The sequence below is a fragment of the Podarcis gaigeae genome (assembly GCF_964106915.1).
Source record: "Podarcis gaigeae genome assembly, chromosome: 4".
NCBI classification, from domain to species: Eukaryota; Metazoa; Chordata; class Lepidosauria; order Squamata; family Lacertidae; genus Podarcis; species Podarcis gaigeae.
In genome coordinates, this window is record NC_139677.1 from 30,905,661 (window position 1) to 30,931,837 (window position 26,177).

A 26,177-nucleotide genomic window follows, 5' to 3' on the forward strand; every position below is an offset into this window, starting at 1 on the left:
CCCCCAAAAAAAAAGGCTGAGGGTTTTTTTAAGGGGGGGTAGTATGTTGAGAGGTAATGCCATCTTTTGATCTTATGAGGATGTTTCATAATCATTTGGAAATGTTTTAAATACGTGTGTTTGTGTGTGTTTTGTATTTTGCAGATTCTTACCAATCCTAAGCACCAGTTCACTGACAACCCCTTATATAAAGATGTTACTCTAGTCGCTTGGGATCCTGCACCCTATTCTGCAGATCTGACTGTGGTAAGTCAGCAGCCAGGATGAGTTCAGCACCCGCTACAACCTCCTCATTTAAAAGCAACTAGGTTCAACAATGCCCTTTTTCAAACTGAGAGAGTGTTCCCAGGTCACAGATTTCCCATCGCAGGAAGCCTAAAACTAGGAAGTACTACAAAGGAGAGACTTCTGTGCTACTGTTTAGCGCTGCTCTCACTGACTTGGGCCAGCACAATAAATCTAAAAATGGTTTTGCTTCCAAACTGAAGCAAGCCAAATTCCTACCCCATGTCTAGATGAGAGATACGTTCTCATGAAATCCACCCTAATCAGAGTACATTAAGTATTTGAATGAACTTGTGTTGTCGTTTTAGGAGCTTAACTATGGAACAAGCAATAAAGAATGGGAAATAACCTAATAAACAGGCTCAACCTATCTGCCTTCTTTTTCCACCTGCAATCTTGACTAGCACATAATTCCTGCTCCTTTTTAATCGGCTCCCTTAACTGTCTCTTCACAACAGACGCTCCTTGCCTGTCAATCCCTCTCTCACCATTTCCATCTAACTCTCCTGCTGCCCTTTTTATTCTTCTCCACAGCTTTTTGGATATAATATGCCAGTTGATATTATACATGGGAGCAGCAGAATGTATTGCTATAATTTCTGCAGTTTACAGGGGAGCAGAGAGTAACACACCCACCCACACCCACACAGAGTTTGTGTGTTTAAAATTTATTGTGGAATTAATTTTTTTGCCAGCTTTATTATAAATATTTCATCTCTTGACACTAGTAGGAGCCGTCTTATTGCAGAGAACACAGGAAACTGCCTTATAGCTGCCCTGGGTGGCTAGGGAAACCCAGCCAGATGGGCAGGATATAATTAATAAAATTATTATTATTATACCGAGTCAGATCATTGGTCTATCTAGCTCAGAATTGCCTGAACTGATCGGCAGCATCTGTCCAGGGTTTCAGGCAGGAGACATTACTTGGCCTAACTGGAGACGTTGGTGGCCTTTGGCATGCAAAACAGATGATCTACCACTTGAGCTACGTGACCAGTGTCTGCAAGTTTTTCCTGTTACTATGGCCTTGCACAACCTTCCTTCCTTGTAGCACCTTCAAGACCTCCCACCTCCCTGTCCCCACATCACCTGGTGCTTGTTAACTCAGTCATCCTGATCTAAGTGCCTGGCCACCTGTGATTATCTTTCTTCCTTCTCTTCTCTCTGCCAAAATTCATTTCTGTAGTTCAAGTGCTGCTACCGGCATACCTTATGAAAATTTAAGTTTGCAGGAGTTTAAATAATGCAAACAACTTGCGGGAGTTGTAAACATGCAAAGAAATCTGGAGTAACTGTGTTGCGCTTGGGCTTTTTGTTTTCTTCTTGTGTGAGTGGGGTATGGGGCCTGCACATAGATTTATGGAAAGGAAAAGGGGGAGTCCTGTCCTAGCTGGGAGTAAAATGCTGCAGCACAATTCCTATACGTATCATCCTACTGCCTGCAAGCCTATTACACCCTTGTGCAAATTAATTGAAACAAACAATGTAGTTTATTGTACAAAACTCACATCTACATGGACAAAACTCACATATACGTACATTAGTAACGGATATGACCTTTGTTATTTTTAAGCAGCATTTGAACATGGTTTGGCATGGAGTCTACTAGTTTTGAACAGTCACAGTGGATTTTCGGATCCCTGTACCACACTTGAATCAGCGCCTGAATGAACTTCTCCATAGTCATACAGTCTACAGCACGGAGGTGACATTTGCATATGGCCCACAAATTCTCAATGGGATTTACGTCCAGGGAATTCCCTGGCCAATCATGTACCTGTATTTGCAGTTCTGGCATGAATTTCTTCACCACTTTCGATGTGTGACAGAGGGCTAGGTCCTCCTGCAATATCCCAGTACCGTCAGGATACGTCTTTTCCAGCTCTGGAATAACTCTCTTTCGTAGAACCTCAATATATTGTGGTGAGCGCATCATTCCTTCTATCGGCTGCAGGCTTCTGACACCATAATGATCAACTTACTTTTCGTGTTTGTTTTGAGTACAGGATTACGAGTAAGATAGAAAACATGCTTTGTTTCAATAATTTGCACAAGAGTGTATATTGTCTTTGATCCAATGTGCCCAGCATAGCTCTTGTGACATCCAGCAGAAAGACCTGCATGGACTAAGCACGGTACAGTCCTGCCCACAACTGGTGTAAAACCACCCTAGAGAGTTCCCTTTTACCTGCCGTCGCATAGCAGGGACACCCATTGGCTAGGTTTCACCATATAGCAGAACGTTCTCATTCTGAGAGCTGCCTGATGGTTCTCCCAGCTTGTTTACCATGGGAAAGCTTCACATAAGATTTGGAGTTTTGTCTGTTGAGCTCTAATTCTTCCCAGAGAAGAGGGTTGGTAACTTGGCGCCTTGTGGGTGTTCTTGAACTGCAACTCCCATCATCTCCAGCTCCTGGATGTTCTAACAAGGGCTGATGGGAGTTGGAGTTCAGCCACATCCGGAGGAATGCAGATTGGCTGCACCTACCTTAGTGGCAAAGCCCAGTTCTTTGTCATCTAAAAGTCAACTGTAGAGCACACCCAGATATTTGTTGGGATTGATTAACAGGCATTGAAAACTGTATCAGTTCTGCTGCTCTATCTAAACTGACTGCGACATCAGGGCACCCTAACACATGCTAGTAAGAGTTGAAGAAATCCATATCCACTTTCTTCTATGCTTTGAAGGTGTGTTTTTATATCCACAGGGAGCTGGCAAATGTGATGCTTTAGATGCGCGTTGGTATGTGTTTAGCACTCCCTAGAAAATGTCTGGTTTTTTCCTTTGTTCTTTGTTTTCTCCTACCAGTGGTTTAAGCAGCCAGACTACAACTTGTTTACTCCCTATGCACTGCATCGCAGGAGGAATCCTAAACAGCCATTTTACATTCTCCACCCCAAATTTATATGGCAGCTCTGGGATATCATTCAGGAGAACACCAAGGAAAAGATACAACCCAACCCTCCTTCTTCAGGTTTCATTGGTAGGTGTGTTTATCGGTAGATTTCTTCATTAGCTGCGTCTGTAGAGTATATGCTGAAGTTTAGCATGTGTGTCTTGACTGTGGTGGTAATGAAATTTAATTTGGAGGTGGATGGAAGAAGGCATGCTGTTTAACAAATAAGTACCATATATACTATTAAACGCACATGTCTTATGAACTTTCCAGGATTGTGCATCTGCAGGACTTGGGAGAAACAAAGCTTTGTCTAAAACCATTTATTACTAAAGTATACTCCAAAATTTATATAAGCAGTAGACATAGAAGACATCATTTTAACCAGGTCAAAGTCTACTACTATAACCAATATTCCAGCAGCAGGTGCTTTGTGGAGCTGGAGTTACAAAACAGTCTTCATTTTATGACCTGTGCTGTACCGGTGCCTTGAAAATGTCTTGTGTGTTCAGAATGTGAAACACTGATCAGAGGGAACTGTGCATTGTCCTAAATCGCGCAGGTATGGCTATGACTTGCTTGGGTTCAGTTGTGTGTAATTGGGGGTATGAATGGAATGTGTTGGCACAGCAAGGTGAAATTGTGACTTGTGACCTCATCTGACATTGGGGACACTACAGTGATAGGTGCAACAAAAGCCCAACAGGACCCTTTGAATATACAAGCCATATTCAGAGGAACAAAACACAAACCTGTGATAAGAGCACAGAATGGCTTTTACACACCTGCTTTTCCCTAGCTCTTGGCTCTGAACTGCAGGGTCTTTTTACAGCTCTCTGGCCCTGATCCAAATCTACATAGCAATGCACAAGTAGCTCCAATCAGATAACACTGTTAAGCACAGAGGAACTAAACCTAGCTGTTCCCCCAATTCCCCATCCGAAACAGTTGAGTGGTAATATTTGGAATATCTTAACTGGGGCAGCGTATTGGATAGGAGAAGTGAGCATACAACAGTTGTATCTGCCCCGGATTCAGATCCCTAGCTGGATGGAGAATTGAGTATAAAAGGGAGATAGACGCAGGAATCAGACTTAACGAAAAATAAAGGTAAAAACTGAAAGCAAACATTTGATGCTTGTGTCACCACTGAATATGAAACATACACCACATCAATAACCAGATAACCATGTAATGCGCTTGAAAGTGGAAATTGTATAACTGTTTATTTGAGAGATGAGTGTCGAGGGCAGAGTCATACATCAGCATCTGATGCTATCAGTCAGCATAAATGTTTCAGGGATGAATTTTTCAGTGTGACTATACATCACCAAATCTCACAGAAGATTGCTGATTCAAGCTAATGCTGGCGGACTGGAATAGCTGATGTTGTGAATGCCAAGGGATGTAAATTAGAGAAGATCCTGCTGGGTTATTTGCAATACTAAAACCTTACATTTATGAACGAATATTCTCGGTGGCAAATTTCGGCATAAATGAATGAAATAAATGAGGACTTGTCATAATGTGAAAGACCTTTATTTTCTCATTTATATTATATTATATTATAATATAATATAATATAATATAATATTATATTATATTATATTATATTATATTATATTATATTATATTATATTATATTATTATATTTATTATACACACAGAGAGAGAGAGAGAGAGAGAGAGAAGGAAGGATGTTAAAACTGACCTATTTTCAAATGAGCTTGAAACTGCCCTTTTGTTAAAAGGCAGGGGGATCATAATTTCTTGTGGATGAAATAAAAATAAAAGTTCAGCCCATGTCCTAATTCACTGGATAGCTCAGGCTCATTCACATCCGTGGTCTAGATAGCAAAACTCAGTTTCAATTGCAAGGCATGTGATGCTTAGTGGACACCGTGCTTATCTCTAGTCAGGACCAGAAATGCTAAATATCCTCATCCTGGACTTGAAAAGTGAAAGCAGGTCATAGTTGCCAATGCCGGAAACACTGGGATTGTGGGAGCTGGCCACATCTCTTACTTTAAAACAGGGATAGGTTTTGAGGAGAAGCTTTTCAGGTGGCTAGGAGGTGACAAGTAGGAATGAGGAATGATATGCCTCTGTGCACTCTTTACTTTTTTGTCCACACGCCCAGAGTGTGTGAAGTGTGTAGAGCCAGAGGAGGACTAATGTATCACCAAATGCCCAAGTTACATACCACACAGAGGCGCTCTCATAAAGCCATGGAGCTCATTCGCAAAGTCTTACTGTATGAAACACTCCAAAACGCTTACGCTTCCCCATCTATTTTTTTTTTAAGCATCGCTGAGGACGACTCATTTTGCAGCAACACGGTCCATACCCTTCTCCATTTTACTCCCATGGCCATAGGTCCAGATTTGCTCAAGTGTACATCTTTTTGTATTTTTATTTCTGGCATTTGTATGCTACCCTGTAGCAAAAAGCTTAGAAAAACAAAGTGGTTTTGTGTGTGTGTGAAATGTGTTTGAAATAGGTTGATGTTTTCCCATCCTTCCCATCCCATCTGTGTTTGAGCCTTAGGTTAAATGGTTGCTAATGGAAGTGCAAACTCAAAATAATCTCTGGCAGCTGCTTTTTCCTCTGACTGTTTGGAATTTAGGACTAAATTCTGTTTGCGTGTTCACCTTTTGATCTCTCATAACTTTTAGAAGTATTGGTTTTGGCAGCCAATACAAGAGAGAGAGATGTTCTCTCTGTGACAGCTAATTGGTAAAGAAAGCTACTTTATATGTGCAATTCATTATCACACAAATACCCTCACATTGACTTGATATTACAATCAAGTAAGTGGTGAACATACATGTGTGAGCTAGCTTTCATGTCACTTGATTGTGTGCTAGTGAGAGCCAGTGTGGTGTAGTGGTTAAGAGCAGTAGTCTCGTTATCTGGGGAACTGGGTTCGCGTCTCCGCTCCTCCACATGCAGCTGCTGGGTGACCTTGGGCCAGTCACACTTCTTTGAAGTCTCTCAGCCCCACTCACCTCACAGAGTGTTGTGGGGGAGGAAGGGAAAGGAGAATGTTAGCCACTTTGAGACTCCTTAAAGGGAGTGAAAGGCGGGATATCAAATCCAAACTCTTCTTCTTCTTCTTCTTCTTCTTCTTCTTCTTCTTCTTCTTCTTCTTCTTCTTCTTCTTCTGCTAGTCAATCCATCTGTTGGTAGGCCTCTAACTAACGAATGTTTCAATGTTTTCACTCTTTCAGTTTTCTAGCTTTGCCGTAAGTTATCACTGCAGCATGCATTTTAAAGTAAAGATGAACTCAGTTTGAAAATAGGAGAATCTGCATCTGTACTGCAATGAAATTTCTCCAAAGGCCACTCAGGATCCTTCTCACATCTGCACAAGCATCTGCCAGGCAGGCATTTCCGCCAAGCCTGACATATTAACATCTCTGCTTGATTTATGGCCTGCTAGTAGCTTATCAGACCCAATCTCAGTGCTCAGAAATTAACATAATGCTTGCCCCAACACCTGCTAGAAGTGTTATGACTTAAGAAGGATTGGGAAGCAATTTGGCTTTAGGAAAGCAAACTATGTGTGAACTAACCACAAAATATTTTATTGAATTCCTGTTAAAGGCTTCCAGAGGTAACATGACATAACAAAAATACAACAGAGCTTCTTGGTAGCACTATATCTGCTCCCCGTTTGTGCAAGAACTGACATGATGGAACAAGCAATACTATTATGAAATAGCTATGTAAGACTGCTGTGTGTACACACACAAGCACACAGAGAGAAAACCCCACATAGATATGAAAATAGATTTAAGCACCAGAAGCAGGTGTAGGCTTGAGAATCACAAGCCATGCTTAAAACAGAGCTGTAGTCAGGTGGCATAATATAAACGTTTGTGCACGTAATGGGCTTCGAAGGAATAGTGTTTGAATCAGTGGTGGGAACCAAGATACAGATGATGCTAACAAACTTTTATTAGTGTGTGTGCACACATACACACCCACAAAAACGCTCTCTTCAAATAAGCCTAGAAAATATCAAGATCTGAAAACGTTCAGGGCTACTTTCTCTTTTAGGGAATTAGGGAATGAGCAATGTGCTCCAAGGATGTGTCACTGTGTGCATGAAGAAGCCCTGGCTCAGAGAAGGGGGCAGTATGGAGAAGACAGAGTAATGCTATTGGGTGACTGGGAGAAGGCAGAATTACTCAACACCTACTTTGCCACTGTCTTCACCTGAAAGGAAAGCAGTGCCCAACCTGGTGATAACAGAACAATGCAAGGAGGGAGCTGCAGCCTAACACAGGAAAAGAGATGGTAATGGAACACCTAGCCACTTTAAATGAATTCAGATCTTCAGGGCCTGATGAGCTGCAGTACCAAGAGAACTAGAGGCGCTTGCTAATGTAATCTCAGAGCCTCTTTCTATAATCTCTGAGAATTCTTGGAGAACAGGCGAGGTCCCTGAAGACTGGAGGCAGGCAAATGTTGTCCCCATCTTCAAAATAAGGGGAAAAAGAAAACTCAGGTGTAAGCTACTGGAACCAATGGGATCCAAGTTACAAGATTCCAGCTAAACCTCAGGAAGAACTTGCCAACAGTAGGAGCTGTTCAACAGTGGAACAGACTACAAGAAGTAGTGCACTCTTCTTCCTTGGAAGTTTTAAAGCAGAGGTTGGATGGCCCGCTGTCATGGATGATTTAGTTGGGATTCCTGAATTGCAGGGGACTGAACTAGACTACCCTTGGGGTCCATTTCGACTCTATAGGTCTGTGAAAGCATGTTTAGAAGATCATTTTTGCACAAAAGATCTGCTGCAAAATGGCAAATTAGTGTGGTCTTATTTTTACTTCTTCTTTTTTTAACTTATAAATAAAACATGCCAGTCTTGGACTGGGAACCAGTAGATATTTTGAAACCATTGGTAATTTCTGTGATTATATTGCCAACGTTTACAGATGTAGGTCCACAGGTGTTTTTTTAAATTTCAATGGGAAAAGCAGCTATGATTCATGTCAATGGGTACGCATAAAGCCACTTCTGGGACCTGGCAAGGAGGTGGGGTTCCGGGCATCACACCCACCCCACGTGAGCGGGGGCTGGTTTGCAGCCCCCGCGAGAGCAGGGGAATCCCGGCCGCGTCGTCTGCCCAGCCAGCCAATCAGGTGGCTGGGGAGGCGTGGCCTGCCCTATTTAGGGCCGGCGCGGCCGGGGCTCGCCCTCTTTTGCCGGCCAGCCCTCACGTGCATAAAGATTAGTTTTCCTCCAATGAAGAGAACGTGAAAAGATTCCACGTTGTGGAACTTCTCTGGTCAGTTTGCCACATGAGAATCGGAACACTTACAGTTTTGCAAATAGTGCTGTGATCATTTGAATATATGTATCTTGAAGTCTTATAGCTACTCCACAGTTTTGAATGAAAGTTGCAGGAATTGTTAGTGCTTAGTTTCTGGAATATGCAGCATTCAAAATGTTCTCAAAATCGAGTTTTTGCTAAACTAGAAGCTGAGCTGAATCCCAATCAGTTTTCAAAATATATTATTTCTTTCATACTAAACAGTTGGTACAATAAGGTAAATGAAATTACATTCTTGTGTACTTCCAATCTACTGGAAATGACTTTTTAATTATCTTGCTAATTACATAGTGTAATTGCATTGCACAAAGATACATGCTGGAAGTTAAAAAGCTCTTGAGTGATTAAAATTGCCAAGGACAAATTAAATTTCTTCCTTTTTTAAGAATCGTTAATATCCATTTATATTTACTATTCATACAACGAACTTAAACATTTATTTAATTCTGATAAAAGAACTTCAACACAAACCCCAAAATCCCAAGAGTTTGATCTTCTGCTATTGAGCTAATTTCAAACCATTGTATAAAATTCCTAAATACATAGCTGTGCGATAAGAGCTTGTGACATAGGTAGCTGAACATTGCACTGTTTTTGGCTGACAAATCCTACATTGATGTAGAAGATAATTCTGTGTAATGGTGCATGGATTGTCATTGCTATGTATGAGAGTCTACAATGGAAGGAGAGTCCACCAGCTTTCAAGGGAATCTGATCCACTGTTGAACAGCTCTTGCTGTTAGAAAGTTTTTCCTGGTGTTGAGTCAGAATCTCCTTTCTTGTAACTTGAACTTCGGGTCCTTCTCTTCCCAAGCATGAGAAAACAAGCTTGCTCTGTCTTCCATGTGACAGTCCAAAGATATTTGAAGATGGTTATCATAATCTCCTCTCGGTCTCCTCTTTTCCAGGCTAAACTGCTAGCATAGTTCAGTAGAGCATGATACACTTAGATCTCAGGGTCACAGGTTCACCCCCCACATTGGGCAAAATATTTCTGCATTGCAGGGAGTTGGACTAGATTGGCTTTGTGGTCATTTCCAACTCTACAGTTTTATGATTCTGGAAGACATGCCCAGCTTGACCACTCAATAGCTCCTTGAATCTTCTTCTTTTGCCCTTTTTGAAGATGGGGACTACATTTGTCCGCCTCCAGTCTGCAGGGACCTCACCTGTTCTCAAAGAATTCTCAAAGATTATAGACGAAGGCTCTGAGATTACATTCACAAGCTCCTTTAGGACCCTTGGGTGTAGCTCATTGGGCCCTGGAGATTTGAGTTCATTTAAAGTAACTAGGCGTTCCCTTACAACCTCTTTTCCTATTTTGGGATGCAGCTTCCTTCTTGCATCATTCGTTCTTCTATTGCCAGGTCGGGCACTGCAGAGAACCTACCACAGTGGTACCTCGGGTTACAAATGCTTCGGGTTACAGACTCCGCTAACCCGGAAGTAGTACCTTGGGTTAAGAATTTTGCTTCAGGATGAGAACAGAAATCGTGCGGCAGCAGGAGGCCCCATTAGCTAAAGTGGTACCTCAGGTTAAAAACAGTTTCAGGTTAAGAACGGACCTCTGGAACGGATTAAGTTCTTAACCAGAGGTACCACTATACTTGCATGTTCCTCCTCTTGCTTCAAACACAGCCGAAGAAACCTTTATAATTATTTTTAAACCTTTTGCCCCAAGCCTGAGCTTCTTTCTGAGCTTTGCCTCACCCCGGACATTCCCCCTGCAACTGTTGGCTACATGTGTATACTCTTCTTTGGTGATTTCCCTTTCTTCAATTTCTTAATACATGGCCTCCTTAAATCTCACCTCATCTATAAGCTCCTTAGGCAGCTGCACCGGTTTCTTTAGACACCACCAACGTTTCTTTCTTGTTGGAATTGTCTGCATTTGTGCCTTCATTATTTCACCTTTAAGAAATACATAGGGCAGGGGAAAGTGGGAAACAGATTCACATCAGGTACCTAATGGTGAGCAAGGGCTGAGGATAGTGTTGTCCATGCTGACTTCTTAGGCATGGGAGTGTGCTTTACAAAAGCAGTAGAAAGCACATACTGGGTAGGGATAACTCAAACAGTAATTAAAATGAAGTTTCCTGTTACAGCTGTAGATTTCTAACCTGGAGCCAATATGTTTTTTCAAAAGTTAAAACCATAAATATGTAGGTTACATGTGGCCTCTTCACATGTAGATTTCGAAGGGACTGTGGGGGTTGTCTAGTCTGACCCCATGCAGGAATCTCTTGCCCAACATGGGGCTCAAACCCACAACCCTGTGATTAAGAGTCTCATGCTCAACCGACTTGAGCTATCTTGGTGCGCATATATTGGCTAAAATGAAGTTGCTGTCCCATCATCATTTAATAACAATGATGATGTTCCTTATAACCCTGCCCCTTCCAAATCTGACTGATACTAAATCACTGTACTTGCTTGAGAAGGGAGATCTACATTTTGTGTTGTGAAAGTGAATCGGAATATTTAAAGCTTATTACCAGCCTCAATATGAACCAGCAGATGTGTGAGCTAGCGCATATTTACTACTCTTTAAAAAAAACCAGTTAATACTGTGACTTAGTACACATTTGAAAACTATTCTAGCAGTCAGTGCTTATCAGGTTACAAAGATCTAGAATGAGATTTTTGTGAAGCTGAGGTGGAGGGAGCTAACCTCAACAGAATGGGCATTGAGGCATCTACCGTTAACTTCAAGCAGCAATAATACATTATTCCCTTGCATATCTAGAGCACCAGTCTTTTTTTCTTCCTTTTTTGGTGCTATAATCACATAATTCCTACTTGATTCAGAGTTAGAAACAGTTAATAGCAACACGTTTTGTTCCTGCTTAACGCACAGCAGATTCCCTAGGGGAAAACAAAGCAAGCTGGCAATAAAACTGCAACATATATGATATAGATGGATTAGGCAACAGCTTGCACTCGTTCACAAGAATGAGTTTTCCTTGGACATCTGGGGCGGGCTGTCTGAAACAGGCTCTGGGCTTGACTCTGGGCTCAGAAGGCGGTCCATTTTCTCGTCCATTTGGGGAAGCGCTTGCCTAGTGGTTCCACCTTCTACTTTCCGGTTCAGTTGGATGACTGTGACCTTTGACTGGCAGGTGGTTTCTCCGTCAGCTGCCGAAGCAGGTTGGCAGTGGAAAAGCATCAGAAAGCATTTGTAGAACTGGAAAACAAAAAAGGATAAAGATTCATGCATTTAAAAAGTTAAGTGAAGATTCAGATTCTGCTGTTTACATTGCAATCCACCTTTTCCCAAACCTTTTCAGTTTGGAGCCTTTGAAGAACGCGCTGCATCAGCTCCGGCGCCTCACAGCTCGTTTCTCCCTCAGTTTGAGGGCCACAACACGATGGCCCTCGAATTGGTCCTGGGCAATGTACTATATTGGCTTGAATATAAGCCACTCCTGAATATAAGCCACACATTTAAAAGTCATGGGGGAGGGGGAGAAAAAAGACAATAACTGAATATGCTGCTCCCTTCCTCGCTTTCTCCCTTCCTGGCCTTGGGGGAGAGGATGGGGGGGGCTATGTGTGGGGCGGGCGCCGCTGTGCTGCACTCCTGCTGCTGTTTACCCCGCGCTCCTGGCTGCATACTGGATTCTTTTTGTAAGGTCGTGAATATAAGCTTCACTTTAACTTTTCACGGTCAGAATTTGGAAAAAAGGTTGAGGCTTATATTCAGGCCAATATATTGCCCAGGCCTAATGCTGACCCCACTGGGCAGAATGGAGCCTCCTTGACTTTAATAGGAAGGAAGGCCAAGTTAAACATAATACAACCAGACACGATAGCATTGGTTAGCATTTTGCCGTGTTGGCTCTAACCTGCAAATCACCCTCTGAGAGCTGCTCCTCATCTTGGGCAAATTGGCCCTGCAGCAGACAGGATGTCATACAAGTCACTGACAGGCTTAGTTGTGCAGTGCCAGAGGACCACAGTGCTGTTGCAGGCAAGAGAGGCAGGTCCTGAACCTCAGGAAAAGCCACGACTGCTGCTTTCCGCTTCTTTAGCTTGGAGCCCCCCCCCCCCCACATGCAGGTCTTAAAGGAAGGCCATAGGGGAGGGGGCTTATCTGGTTTCCTGGAGGACTTGTGAAGTTTAGCAGGAACTGGTGGGTGGTGGGACTGGGAGCTCAGGGCTTGCCCAACCAAAGAGTAAGTAGGGCTGGCCAGGAACATCTTTGTCCATTGAGGCAGAAGCCCTAAGAGAGGCTTTCAAAACATGTGGCACAGTAGCACCCAAATGTATTCCCTAATTCACAAGCTGAGATTCCTGCTTGATGACTCTCGAGGCTTCCAACTCTACAGCAGGAGGGAGGGAAAGCAGTAGCAAATTAAAGGGGGGAAACAAGGGAAAGAGGCAGCTTGAAAGGAGAAACAACAGCGCTCTCTACCCCTTCACCATTTAAAAAAAAAAAAAACAGAAGGAGAGAAAAATGAAGGCTGGAATTAATTCACAGGGGCAGCAGAAAAACTCACAAGAAGAGAGGAGCTATGAGAAAGGGAACAGGAATTTGGCTGAGGTCAGTGGCAATGGATCAACTCCTGTTTTCTTCATACTACTGGTGCATTTCCTGTTCTTGGTCACCAGGTGGCAGGCAAAACCCACTCAACAGCCGTTTGTCCAAAGAAAATATATTGATTCAGCACCGCCGCATGCTAGAGATGATCAGCAATTTAGCAAACAGAACTTGACTTGGTTTTTGCATGTGCAGTAATTAAAAAGAAACCTGAGTTTGGAAACTTATTCTGGCATTTTTAAATACCCTAAACGTTTTCTCTGTTTTCAGGGATTCTCATCATGATGTCCATGTGCAGCGAAGTCCATGTATATGAATACATTCCTTCAGTCCGGCAGACCGATCTCTGCCACTACCATGAACTCTACTATGATGCAGCTTGTACCTTGGGGGCTTACCACCCACTGCTTTATGAAAAACTGCTGGTGCAGAGGATGAACAGAGGCTTCCAGGAAGATCTGTACCGGAAAGGAAAAGTGATTTTGCCAGGGTTCAGGTCAGTGAAATGCCCTGGATGGAAGTGATTCCCATACAACACTAAGAAAGGATATTTCTAGAACAAAGTGCAATAAGGTGCTGCTGTCGTACTAATAAACAACAAAGAAATACTTGAAAAAAAACCCGGATCCTAGACCAATCTAGTCTTGAGTCTATAAACTGTAATTAAGTAGCAGGCTTGGGGGAAGTCCTTGCTTCTGAGGCCTGAGTATTTATTATTGCTTTGAAAATAGGTTTTGGGGGGTTGTTTTGGTTTTTTTTTTTTTTTTTTAAAAAAGGCTTGCTTTTTGAGAGATGCAAACTATGGTGAAGGTAAAATACTGTGAGGATATATGCCAGAAATCATCAAGCAGTTATACCACATGTGCCCGATTGCAGTCCTTTAGACCAGTGTTCCCCAACCTTGGGCCTCCAGCTGTTTTTGGACTACAACTCCCATCACCCCTCGCTAGCAAGTCCAGTAGTCAAGAATGATGGGAATTGTAGTCCAAAAACAGCTGGAGGCCCAAGGTTGGGGAACACTGCTTTAGACAAGGCAGATTAAACACGAAGCCTAACTTAGTGAAGCAGTCCTTACAATCAAATAAAAGCAAACTTCAGCTATATTTTTCACAGCATCTTTTAAGATTTTCCTCTCTTCCTTCTTATAAAAAGTGCCAGATGTTTACTGAATACAATGAGCCATGTTTTCGTTTTATTTAAACTGTTCTGGTGGCTGAGCTTGGAACCCTAACCTTAAAACACTGGTGCTGGACTCTTTTAACATGTGTTAAGACATATTTGGTCAAATACATAAATTGGTAGCATGCACAGGAAAGGTTGAGTAGTAGAAGACCACCAACTGGCTGTTTCAGAAAATAGCATATTGAAATTTGTTTCCGTGCCAACGTGCTGGCACCAGTGTCCATATTAGAACAAAGATATTTTCTGACCTTTTATGTGGGGCTGAATTGCCACACATTCATGTACGCAGGCCTGCAGGCTGATTCTCATTCATCACGCCATGACGACTCCCTCCAAACACCCTCATGACAGCTACTGTAGTCAGGATGAAAAGTCTTACCTGCGGATGAGCCATCAAGGGGTGTAGGTTGTTGTGTGACAATCACAACCCACAAGCAAACAACAACACAGCTTATCTGTAGAAAGCAGTTGCTTCCTAATGCTTTGTTTCCGCTACCACCTGTGTGGATGTGCCAGGATGCTGTCACTGGCTCCCGGCAGTGGTTGCCCAGGAAAGTATAAAGACAAGGAAAAGTTTCTTACAGTCCTTTTTTATTCCAAACTTTACAGAGAGAGGCTATAGAACCCAGCCTCATGGATAATGGCGTTGTCCCAAGTGAATCTTCACACACCCCAATCTCTTCCACTTCCTCATTCATCATCATCATCTTCTCTACAGGTGTCGCTAAGTGCCCTCTGTCTTCGAGCTCTTTGCTCTCCTACTTTTAAGGCTCGCTGGGTCCTGGGAGATGGTGGCTCTGGAATGCTTTCTAGTGACATGTCAACCACCTCTCCCATTACAGTGGTGCCCCACAAGACGAACGCCTTGCAAGACGGAAAACCCGCTAGACAAAAGGGTTTTCCGTTTTGGAGGCGCTTCGCAAAACGAATTTCCCTATGGGCTTGCTTCGCAAGACGAAACAGTCTTGCGAGTTCCTTCGAGGTTTTTTCCCTTTCCCCCCCTTTTCCTAAGCCGCTAAGCTGCTTATCAGCTGATCCGCTGATAAGCCGCTTAACAGCTGATCGCTAAAAGCCGCTAAACCGCTAATAGCGCTAATCCGCTAATGGGCTTGCTTCGCAAGACGAAAAAACTGCTATACGAAGAGCCTCACGGAACGAATTAATTTCGTCTTGCAAGGCACCACTGTATTTCTCAGCTTTCCCCCTCATCGGCCTCTGAGCTGTGACCTCCCACACCCCCCCGTTGAAAATCGATACTATCTTCCTCTTCCTCCTCCCTGGAAGGTTCAGGATGGGAAGGTGGTCTCCACCACTCTTCCTCCTCTGCCCAGTCCCTGACAGGATGTTAGACTAGAGATCTTCAGCAGCCTTTTCCATTTTAGTTTTTCTTTCGCTGCCCCAGAGCCCAGCTGCAGTGCTATTCAGGGGTAAGTCAGGAAGAAAGGTTGGGGCAGAGGGCAGCAGGGCTTGTAGTCTTACGAATGTTCACTACCACTGCAGTATTTATTGGCAAGCCAAGTCAGGGGGAAGCGAGTGAACAGAAGAGAGGAGCTTTGGGGTTGTCAGAAAGTAGTAAGAAGAGAAGAGGGAATTCATCAGGTTGCCTTGTGAGCCAAAGATGCAGTGTGGCAGTGAGATGCCAAACCCTGTAGGTTCTCGTTGTTAGAGCAGCAATTCAAAATTCTGGCCCAGAAATATTCAAGCAATGCTTCTGCATTTGCAACATTCCCTTTCACCCCCACCTCCAAGTTTCTAGCAATAGGTAGCAAGATCCTGATTCTACTTCTAGGTCTTAAGAATGTAAAGACAATTTAGCTGGATCAAGCTTGAAGGCCTATCTCATCTTGCATTCTGGTTCCAGCAGTGGTCAATTAGGTGCCTCTGTGGAGGTTTGCAAGAAAGGCATAAAGGCAGTGGGCTTCCTCTGTTGCTTGTCCCCAGCCTCTTGACATTGACAATATCTCCAAACACAGAGCATCTATTGGGCTGCTGTGTCAACCTGCCCGTGTGTCACTTATCTGCCTGTCTAATCTTGTTTCCGAAGGTGGTGTTCATCTTCCACATCTTATTTTTCCCCCAACTATATTTTCTTTTTTAAAGTGATGAGTTCCATAATTTAATTCAAAGGAGGATGGATCAGGTCTCCCCCTTCAGGCCTACATAAGACTCCTGTCAAATGCAAACTCTCTCTTGCAAAAGACTGCTGAGCACCAACAGAGACGTTCTATAATCTTTCACCTTGTTGTCGTGGAATGATAGCCCTCCAGGTGTTGGGAGTGCAGCTTCCTTCCTTCCTTCCGGTTGGCCATGTTGGATGGGGCTGATGGGAGCTACCGTCCAACAAAGTCTAGAGATACACATGTCCCCCATCCCTGTTGTGCTTGCTCAATCAGAAGTATCCCAGTAAAGGAAAATATAGTGCACATATCTCATTGCTTAGGCTCTTAAAAAAATAATAATTACCCAGCTGGGGAGAGAGAGAGAGAGAGAGAGAGAGAGAGAGTTTGCATCCATGCTTGTATGCACATGTTTCTGCTGTATTCTTAACAATAACCACCTGCCTGAAGCATAATTCAATTTAAACAAATAATTGTGTTGGGTTCAGCATAATTTAACCATGGCTTAACTTAACATCCTATTTGTTTCAGTGGGAGCTAATCTCATTATTGCTAACACAGCAACACACACCAAATACTGGATCATAGGAGTCAATTCCTAGGGGCCGAGGTCCCTTCACCACACCCTATAAAATATCGGAGGGGGCTGGGCCCCACCCAAAGTTGATGGGCATTGCCATTCATATGGTGTGTGTGTGTGCCATGTCATGTGATCCATTATGTAGGGTGGGGCTTGCCTAGGTTCCCCAGTATTTTATTCAAGTTGGCACCCCTATACTGGATACTTTTCTGAATAGTGCCATTTTAATCAAGTTTTATCTAAGGATTCAACTGCTTAGACATTCCTTCAAGAACCTTAAATTAGTGGTGGCCATGTGGTATCTTCTTAAATGTAACTTAGAAGCACTGCTTGTCTCCAAACTGAGGTCTAGTACAAACCCAGGGATGCCACCACAGATCCTGAGTCAACCTTCCAACAAAGTCTGGTTTTCCCTCTCGCCATTTAAGTTCTCCTAACTCAACCACTTCACATTCGAAACTGTAGTTGTTTATTCCACTGACTTCAGCAGGGTTCGAATTGGAAACTTTAAAAATATTATTATTGGTTCATCTTCTGATAAGTGTTCACTTTGCAAAATTCCACAGATGAAGAATAATGCATTTTACTTCAGTGTTGAAGGGAGATGAGAGGGGAATAGGAAGAAACAGGAGGGGAACTTCCGATTTTGTTTTTTAAAAGTTGCAAGTGAAAGAAAGAAAGAAAGAAAGAAAGCATTAGCAAGTGATAGCTGATTGAAAGTTCAGACTGTTCAGTTTAAGACAGTAAATGAATGTGTATTAGATGTTAAATAGAATTTTGTATGTTTTTAGGCCACCTTATTATATATATATAGATATATATATAACAGTGCATTTTTAATCTATATCAGAATTATAAATGTTCAGTAAATGTCTGCAACTCCTACTTGAAGTCCGTGAGAAATCTCACTTTAAAAAAGTATGAAGTCTGTTTAAGCCTTTGCTGCTTCTTCTTTTTACCAGTTTAAAAAACAAAAAAAGCAAGGGTTGCTGGGAGAAGTTAGTTTTGATTGGCATAAATATGTTGAAAGCTTCACACTTTCTCTGCACTGATGGCTGTACAGTTGAAAAGTTGCACTCAACACCTTGGGGTAAAGCATACTTGTTTTCTGTTGTTATTATCTGTCATGATCTACACTTTCCACTGTGAATTTTTTTAACGTGGTGCTCTCTTAATTTTTTATGCATAACGCCTTCAGAGGGTCACTTTGAGGTGTTCTCATGTTTGTTACAGGGAAATTGATCTATAAACTGTTGAGCCAATCTTTGTTTTGCTAGCAAAAACAAAACGTTCATCTCTTGTTGTTTCTTCCATGGTCATGTGTGACTTGGAGGCATGGCCCAGTACTTGCTTCACCTTCTCAGTTTTTCCCCTCTGCTTGCTATACCAGAGTTACTCGTGTTGAGTTCAAAAGCACTGAATGTGGCACTGGGCACAAAATCCAGCTTCCAGCGACTTTTATCATATATTTTTTTAAAAAAGAGGTGCTTTGTAGCCTGTGTGGCTGGTAAAAATATCCCAACAGTGTTGAGCATTGCCTCGTCCAAACTCAGAGAAGTCAAGAGGCAGTGCTTTAAAAAAATATTATAGGAGCCTAAGGCAAGGCTTCAAGTACCCAGTTTTCTTCCTTGCAGAATCAGATTAAAAATATGGAAATTAAGAAAACCATGCACCCTTGTTTAATTAGCTGACACACAAATCACAGTATCCAGCTTTTCTCTGCACAGAATCCAGATTATTTTGCAGGCCAGTTTCCCCCTGCACATATTCTTTTGCTCAAAGATAAGTTCCACTGTGTTCAAATGGATCTTGCTCCCTACAGGTGCATATAAGACTGCAACCCTCACATGGCCCCTGGGAGTAAGCCCCATTAAACTCAGGAAGGCTTACTTTCAAGTAGATGTAGGATAGTTCTGTCAACTAGCCTTGTGGCAATCGCACGGCTAGTTGGGAGATGGGAAGTGCCTAGTTTCCACTGAATTGCGTAAATAGCAATCCTAACCCCACTTAACTTGGAGTAAGCCCCATTGAATTCACTAGGACTTACTTCTGAGTAGGCTTGGTTAGGGTATGGCCACAACAGCTCTGCCCACCCCCACGCCAGACAAAATACTTAAATTGTGACACCCTATTGCCGTTGAGTAGGCCCTGTGGCGGTGTGAGCTCTCATCCCTAAGTCAGAGGAAACATTTAGGGGTGTTACGGTCATCATGCAAAAATATTTGAAGTGTTAGTAATGAAAGCTGCAAAATGCTCCACACTTGTTAAAAATCACCCTTTCTAAAGTGGATCATTAAATATAAATGGAGGTTTTTGAAAATATTGCGTTAAATAATTCTTAGTACTTGAAAAATATCTAGCTAGGAGTTGTTCTTTTGATTTTGTTCAACGAGGTTTTTCTATCCCAATATTCAACTCTGACTTCATTAATTTCAGAATGCCTTGTCTTGGACAGATTGCAATCCATAATTTTCTTAACAAGGTCCTCATCTTTCTTTCTCTCTCACACACAAACCATACTAGGGTAGTTTTACATGTGCTGAAATTGAAGACAGACAAGGTTATGACTGGGCTTTCCGCATTTTCTTCTTAAATTATTTGAAAGTTCAGCTGCTTGCATGGCATGCAAATTTGGAGTAAAGATCAAGTGCACCTATAGAAGGAAGGATGGGATATAAAAATAAATGATGGTGATTGTATTTATTTATTTATTTTTAAAAAGTAACCAACCTCTTTCCCTCCCTTCCTTATACTTTGCAATTTGAACATAAAATACTGAAAATGGCGTGAAATTACAGGCACATTTCAACGAATTTTAAAATCTCATATAGAGACATTTGCAGCCATAAAACTGCAGCTTTCTGTGCAAAGAGAACATCTGGATTAACTGTTTATATAAGTACCTCATGTCTGTTGAAGGTTTATTTAAATAACCGCCCTGAGATCTTTGTGATGAAAGGTGGTGTATGAATTGAATAAATTAAATAAAAATAAAATGCATTTTTATATCGCAGGTTTCCACTCTGTAACATGGCAACATAATTTGAACCTCTGTTGTCACATGGCCAGCTGTGTACATGCCTTATATTCACACATATCATCTCATTTTCTAAAGCTGTAGTCACTGAGCTACTCAAATAGAAGACTGTGTACTTTTTAAATAGCCTTGAGAATTATTTTGTATGATAATTTTTTAAGTGAATGTGCACTCTTCAAGAAACGAAAGCTTGAGATTTTCCAGGAGTCGCATTTTTAAAAACAGTGTTTGTATACATTTTAACACTTTTGTATTTTCTATTTTGGTTTTATATATTTTTATGTATGCACAGTGTACAGATTTTTCTTGTAAATAAAGTTTGTTTGTTTGTTTTTTATTTGATTGGATGCCTCAGTCTCTCATTATTTAACATGAGGGGATTAAAATGTGTATCTTACAAAACAAATGTTGCCATTAAGGAACTAACTGCACATGTAGGTAAAGATAAAGGGACCCCTGACCATTAGGTCCAGTCGTGACCGACTCTGGGGTTGCGGCACTCATCTCGCTCATACATTCCGAAAATAAGCTAGGTATTAGTCTCCAAGCTACTTTTGATGAATAGCCTTGTGAGAAGTGACCTATCCCTGAGACCTACCGTATTGTTCGCTCCATAGGACACCGCCCTATAGGACGCACCTAGTTTTTTTGGGGTGGAAATAAAGAAAAAAAATATTTCTCCCCCCCCCCCCAGGTACGGGGCTGGCGCAGGGGAAGCCTGAGCTTCCCCCAACCCCAGCCCCCAGAACAGCCTGCTATCCGCAAGCCCAGGGAGCCGCGCCGGTCTCCCCAGGCTTGCAGAGAGCTGCGCGAAGCCCGGGCGCGCTGAAGAGCGCCCGGGGCTTCAGAATGCAGGCAGCTCTGCGCAACCTTTGGGAGCCCGGCGCGGCTTGGCGCCGGGCTCCCGAGGGTTGTGCAAAGCTTCCTGAAGCCTGGAGAGCGAGAGGGGTCAGTGCGCACCGACCCCTCTCACTCTCCAGGCTTCAGCGAATGCCTGTATTCGCCCCATAGGACGCACACACATTTCCCCTACATTTTTGGAGGTGGAAAATGTGTCCTATAAGGCGAAAAATACGGTAATTTGATTCCCTCCTGCTACAAGTTACAGAACGGGGGGGAAAGGCAAGTGTGAGCAAAAAGATCTATAACTGCTAAGGCATACTGAATTTTAAAAAAACTACTAATTCACAGACCTCGCAAAGGAAGCTCTGTGTTTAAGAAGGCTTCCACAAGCTAGCCTTAAAGGTTTCCTAAAGACTGTTGGCATCGCACGACTTTACAGCTACCTGGTGTGCTCAAAAGGCATGGATAAAGTGTACCAGATCTTGTGCTCCTCAAAAATACCTTTCTGGAGTAGAAGTCAAGTCCAAATGGGTAAAGGAACACCATTTCCCTCAGTAGAGACCTAAATGATCTAGGCTTATTGGATGACATCATCTCACTCACTCTGCCTTCACAGCTCTTAACATCTTATAATCTCTACTTCCATGGCCTTAAATAATACATGGACATTATCATGCCACCAAGCTATTCAGAATGGATAACACACACATGCTTAAAATTACAAGGAAAGCCATTCCCCACCCCCCAATAATTTTTACATGGTCTTTAAAAAGATAAAGGCCATAGCTTCTACTTTTCATGTTGCGCTAAATGTAAATGTCTACATTTTATTTCTGAGTACATGCAACTGACTGGTTGTCTACAGTACTCTTTTCAGTAGGAGCTGTAGTACAAAGGTTAATTTGAAGGGGCACAAGCTTTTTAAATGCCAGTCGTACAACCTGTAGCCCCAGTCACTTTTTCTGAGATCTGAATGGCTCTGCAAAAGGTCTTCAATCCATTTGTTTGTCATCAAACATTAAGAATACCTAGGCTGAACCCAATTAGAATACCTAAGCTGAATCCATAGTCAACATTGTGATTGTACAAGGTCCTAATAATCCAGCTTTGCAGACTGCACACTTGCATGTGGGTTTCATCAACAAATCTGATGCCCAACAAATCACTATTAGTCAACTGCTGATTTATCATTTCTGTTTGTGAACTTATAATTCCGTCTATGTATGAATGTCAGAAGCAGTAATTCATGAATGCACAATTTTAAGTCAACGCCATGTGTTTGAGATAGTGGTGGGAACCCTGTAGCCCTCAAGATGCTCTTGGAACAATCCCACCCACCATCCCTGACCCACCATTAATGCTGGCTGGCAAAAACAGGAGTTGAAGTCCAAGAACATCTGGAAGTTCACAGGTTCTCCATTCACTGCTTTTAAGAGAGAATCTATGAAGGGTGTGTCTGCACTGCACCTAAGCCAAATGTTTCCACACTTCTGCTTCCAACAATTTAGCCAACACTTTATTGATTTGTTGCCTGCCCTTCACCCGAAGGTCCCATCATTAAAACACAACGTTAACAATAACAGAACAACTTGTAGCCATAAAAAATAAGGCGGGTCCTAACAGTATATACCCAAAGTGTCCAAAGAGATGCCTCTTCAGTACCTTCCTTCAGAAGCCAGATACACCTCTGTGAAGATGGAGTTCCACAGCTTAGGGGTTGCCATGGAATGCCCTCTCCTGGAGCGCCACCCTCCCCCAAGCCTCTTAGGGTAGAGGCACTACCAAAAGGGCCCCAATCTGAGCACTTGAGCTAGTCTGATGGGAAGGAGGCATTCACTCTGATACTTGGGACCTCAAAGATGGGGAAGCTCTGAGGAGAGCTCTGTGCTCTCTATTCCCCAACAAAGCTCACTTGGGAGGTTTTTTCCCCCTGAGGATAATTGTGGATGCAGCAGTCCCACACTCCCAATAATCCCCTTGTTTGGGTATTCTGCTAAAGGAATCCAGCGGTGGATCCTGTACAATGCCCTGCTGGTGGCTAGGGCCATGGCATGACCCCCAGTGACATGAGGGAAAGCTTCCAGGTGTATTTGCATCAACAAGCTCCTCCCACTGGTTGTTAACCTTAGGATAACTCCCCGTTGCCCGGGGTGGAGTCATGTATAGATTGTTTGATCCAATGCCTAAGCCAATGCCCCTCACATGCTGTAACCAATAACGCTGTGGCCTTCTTTAGCCCATTAACCTAAATACATGTGTCCCTGTGTCTTATTTATCTCAAAGCGGGTGGCGGGTCCTCGACTCACAATGAAGACTACTGGGAATGGCAGCTGCTGGCTCTTCCTTCCACCAACACGGTCATCATTTGCTGCCTTTCAAATTCTACTGCCCTTCTAATTTTGCTGCCCCTAAAATTCTGCCACCCTGGGCAGCTGCCTGATGGTTAAAACTGGGTTTGCTTCCAAACTGGGGCTAGATATGAGTGCCAAGGCCCTCTCGTGACATCCTAGACATTTTTCTATATAATCAAGGATAGCTTCAGAAGTGAGCAATAGAATAAATAATTGTGTTTGTTTCCATAATTTATATCTTGTCCTTTGATGCGTAGGCACACTCAGGGTGGCTTGCAAACCTCCAGATACATTTATAGCCATTATACCAGCAGTTAATTTGATAATAAAGTGGATTCCTAATGTTTTCATTACGCATGTGTCAGGGCTGCCTCTAGGTCCCAGCTCACAGAGGACCAACGCCAGGTTGATGTAATGTACAAAAGTCTTTATTGATGTTTGGTTTCCATTCCAACGCCAGAGCGTGCAGCCCTACGTCTTAACCTTAGATCGGCGAAGTCCCGTCTGACTCATCACCCCTTCTGCACCAGTTTAAGATCCTAGCCCTACTCCACCTCTTCCGTTGTTCTTTCCTCCTCTGGGTCCTCCTGCCCCCTGGGGCTTCCTCCTTTCTGGACTCTTCTGACGCTGACCCCCCTGAGTCTTGCCCCTCCTTCCGGCGGGCTTTAGGACCTGGCTCCCTATCCGGGCTACCTGCTGTGCCGCTCGCCTGTACATTTGAACTTGGCGCGCGCGCCCAGCCGGTAACCTTCCTCCTGACCGTTTCCCCGCTCTCCGATGGAGGCGTGGTCAATCCTGACTCATCTCCTCTCGCTGGTAGTGAGAACACTGGTCCCGATTCCTGGGACTCCTCCCCCCCACTGCACTCTGGTGGGGAAGCTGGTCCTGATTTCCAACTGCTGCTCTGGGAGTCCCAGCTGGCCCCTTCCTTCTGGGGTTTCCCCCTTGGCACCCCCCTTGCCCTGGCCATCGGCGCTCCCTTCTGTGAATCTTCCGATTCGCTGGAGAGGCTCGTGGAATCCCTCTGACCGCTGTCACTGCCTCCACCCCCCTCGGATTCCTCCTCCTCGCTCTCCATCTCCGCCCACTCCTGTGCCTCTGCTCCTGAACCGCTGACAGCATGCAATAGACATTATGCTGTATTTGTGACGCTCTGTTACGTTTTATCGTTTTGTATTATTTATTGTTTGTAAGCTGCTTTGAGATTCGTTTGAATCAAAAGTGCCATAGAAATATGGTCAATCAGATCAAACATTGTGACAAGCTCACTTTAAACCTAACTTCTGTGCTCTAACGAAAAGTAGCATATCCCAGGGCGGAAAGTCCTCCTAACTAAGGCAAAGTTTCCTTGAAAAATGTCCCTAAGTAATTGTTGGCAGACCCAAGGACTTCTAACATACAGCTTGGAAGAGAACACTTCACCTAGCTCCTTATCCAACAATACTATGCCAGAATTATTTAGCCAAGCGAATTATGATTGATGGATACAGAATGACATATGCCCATAGGCCAATCTTCAAGTCGTCATTTCAACATCCAGCTTCAATTGGAAATGCATTTATTAATGGCAGCGTTTGATAAACAAGTTTAGAATACTGTTTCTATAAGAGAAAGTAAGGTTCATTCCAACACTCTAATTCTACGATTCCGTGTGTAAGAGAGAGGGTGGGAGAGAAATAGAAGAGGGCAGGGACCTTGAGAACCGTTCCCCATAAACCTTTATTATTATAATATGTTTATTTGTAGCATCAGTATAGCACACTGAGCAGGGACACATCACCTGGCCACAGTTTTCTTCACTATGATCAGAGTGTGGTATTCCTATTTAAATTATAACAGTAATTTCTAATTCTGAATCTATAAATATGAGTTAGTATACACAAAGCAATGTTTTCCTTGTTCTTCTCTTTTGATGATGGATTTCCCTGAGTTGTGGGTGGGGAGGGAGTATGCAGGACTATTTATTGTTGTTTTGGGAATGATAGTAAGCTGTTTCAGAGGTAATGTTTGCATGGGGGGGAGGTAGTCTGTTCTCATGTCAGTACCAATTTGGAAGATAAACAGGCAAAGACTCCTAAAAGTTTTTAAAGACTTCACGCACTTTTAGTCCTGCCATTACCGTGGGATTCATCTTGAAGGGTTAGAATGTAAATTTCCTTGAACGATGTTGAAAGAACAGTTTGTGTAGGAAGGATGTAACAAGTACAGCCATCCTGTGTGTGTTCTTGCATAACTATTACACACATCTGTGTGTTTTAATGTCAATTACTGTGCTTTCAGAATCAGTTTTACACATCTTGGAGATGGAAAAGGAATAAAATTATAAGTGTGCTAGAAAAGAGTCATAAAGCCTGTAGGCTGTGGGAAGCAGCTAATTGGGTTATTAAATAGTGACTTAGCCACAGGCTGTCACACTATATACAAAACGAAAAATAACATTAAAAATACAGAATATAATTTTAAATTACAATGACAGGCATCAATTGAGAATAGCAGCATTTAAATATGAAATGCCAAACTTTTAAAAAATTAATTCCACAGACTATTAAAGCCATCACATTTTACAGCCTTGGTAGTTTTATAAAAATTGTCACGGTCAGATTAATTGAAACTTCTATTATAGCTCATTATGACTCAATCATCCTTTCAATCCAGGCCAGTGGTTGCCAAATGTTTTTCCCCCCCATAGATCACTTGAAAATTGCTGAGGATCTTGACGCACAACTTAAATTATTATCATTCTTTTTTGTCTGGTTATAGCAATTGTAACGTGCTGTGCTGTGCTGTGTGGTTTTTCAAATTGTATTTTCATTGTTTCTTAAATCTGGCCCTACTCATCATAGTCGTAGACATGCCTTAGATTTGGTGTTTACCTCTGCAGACATGGGTGACCTGAGACAAAGTTCCAGTAGAACAAAAGAAGTGCCATGGTCAGATCACTTCCTGGTGCAACTAGACTTCTTCGTGACCCTTCTCCTCCAAAGGGAGATGGGAACCAAT

At 42.8% G+C, this 26,177-nt stretch overlaps 2 protein-coding genes across 18 annotated transcripts in view; one reads left to right on the forward strand and one right to left on the reverse strand.

Annotated features, from left to right (window-relative positions):
• The window catches only part of ST6GAL2 (ST6 beta-galactoside alpha-2,6-sialyltransferase 2), an 82,333-nt gene that overhangs the window by 54,021 nt on the left and 2,135 nt on the right, over positions 1-26,177 (forward strand). For 12 of the 17 annotated variants that reach the window (XM_083735577.1, XM_083735571.1, XM_083735572.1 and 9 more), the window contains 3 exons: positions 145-246; positions 3,098-3,272; positions 13,338-13,563. In XM_083735577.1, coding sequence (XP_083591703.1) covers positions 145-246; positions 3,098-3,272; positions 13,338-13,563 — 503 coding nt within the window. Of the gene's footprint in view, positions 1-144; positions 247-3,097; positions 3,273-13,337; positions 13,828-17,512; positions 20,320-26,177 lie in introns of those variants that run through there. The other 5 variants (XM_083735567.1, XM_083735568.1, XM_083735575.1 and 2 more) reach the window with 2 other exon arrangements.
• Positions 8,916-26,177, reverse strand: part of LOC310843098 (parapinopsin-like) — a 46,789-nt gene continuing 29,527 nt past the window's right edge. The window contains exon 5 of the mRNA XM_083735646.1: positions 8,916-11,711. Coding sequence (XP_083591772.1) covers positions 11,472-11,711 — 240 coding nt within the window. The 3' untranslated portion in view covers positions 8,916-11,471. The remainder of the gene's footprint in view (positions 11,712-26,177) is intronic.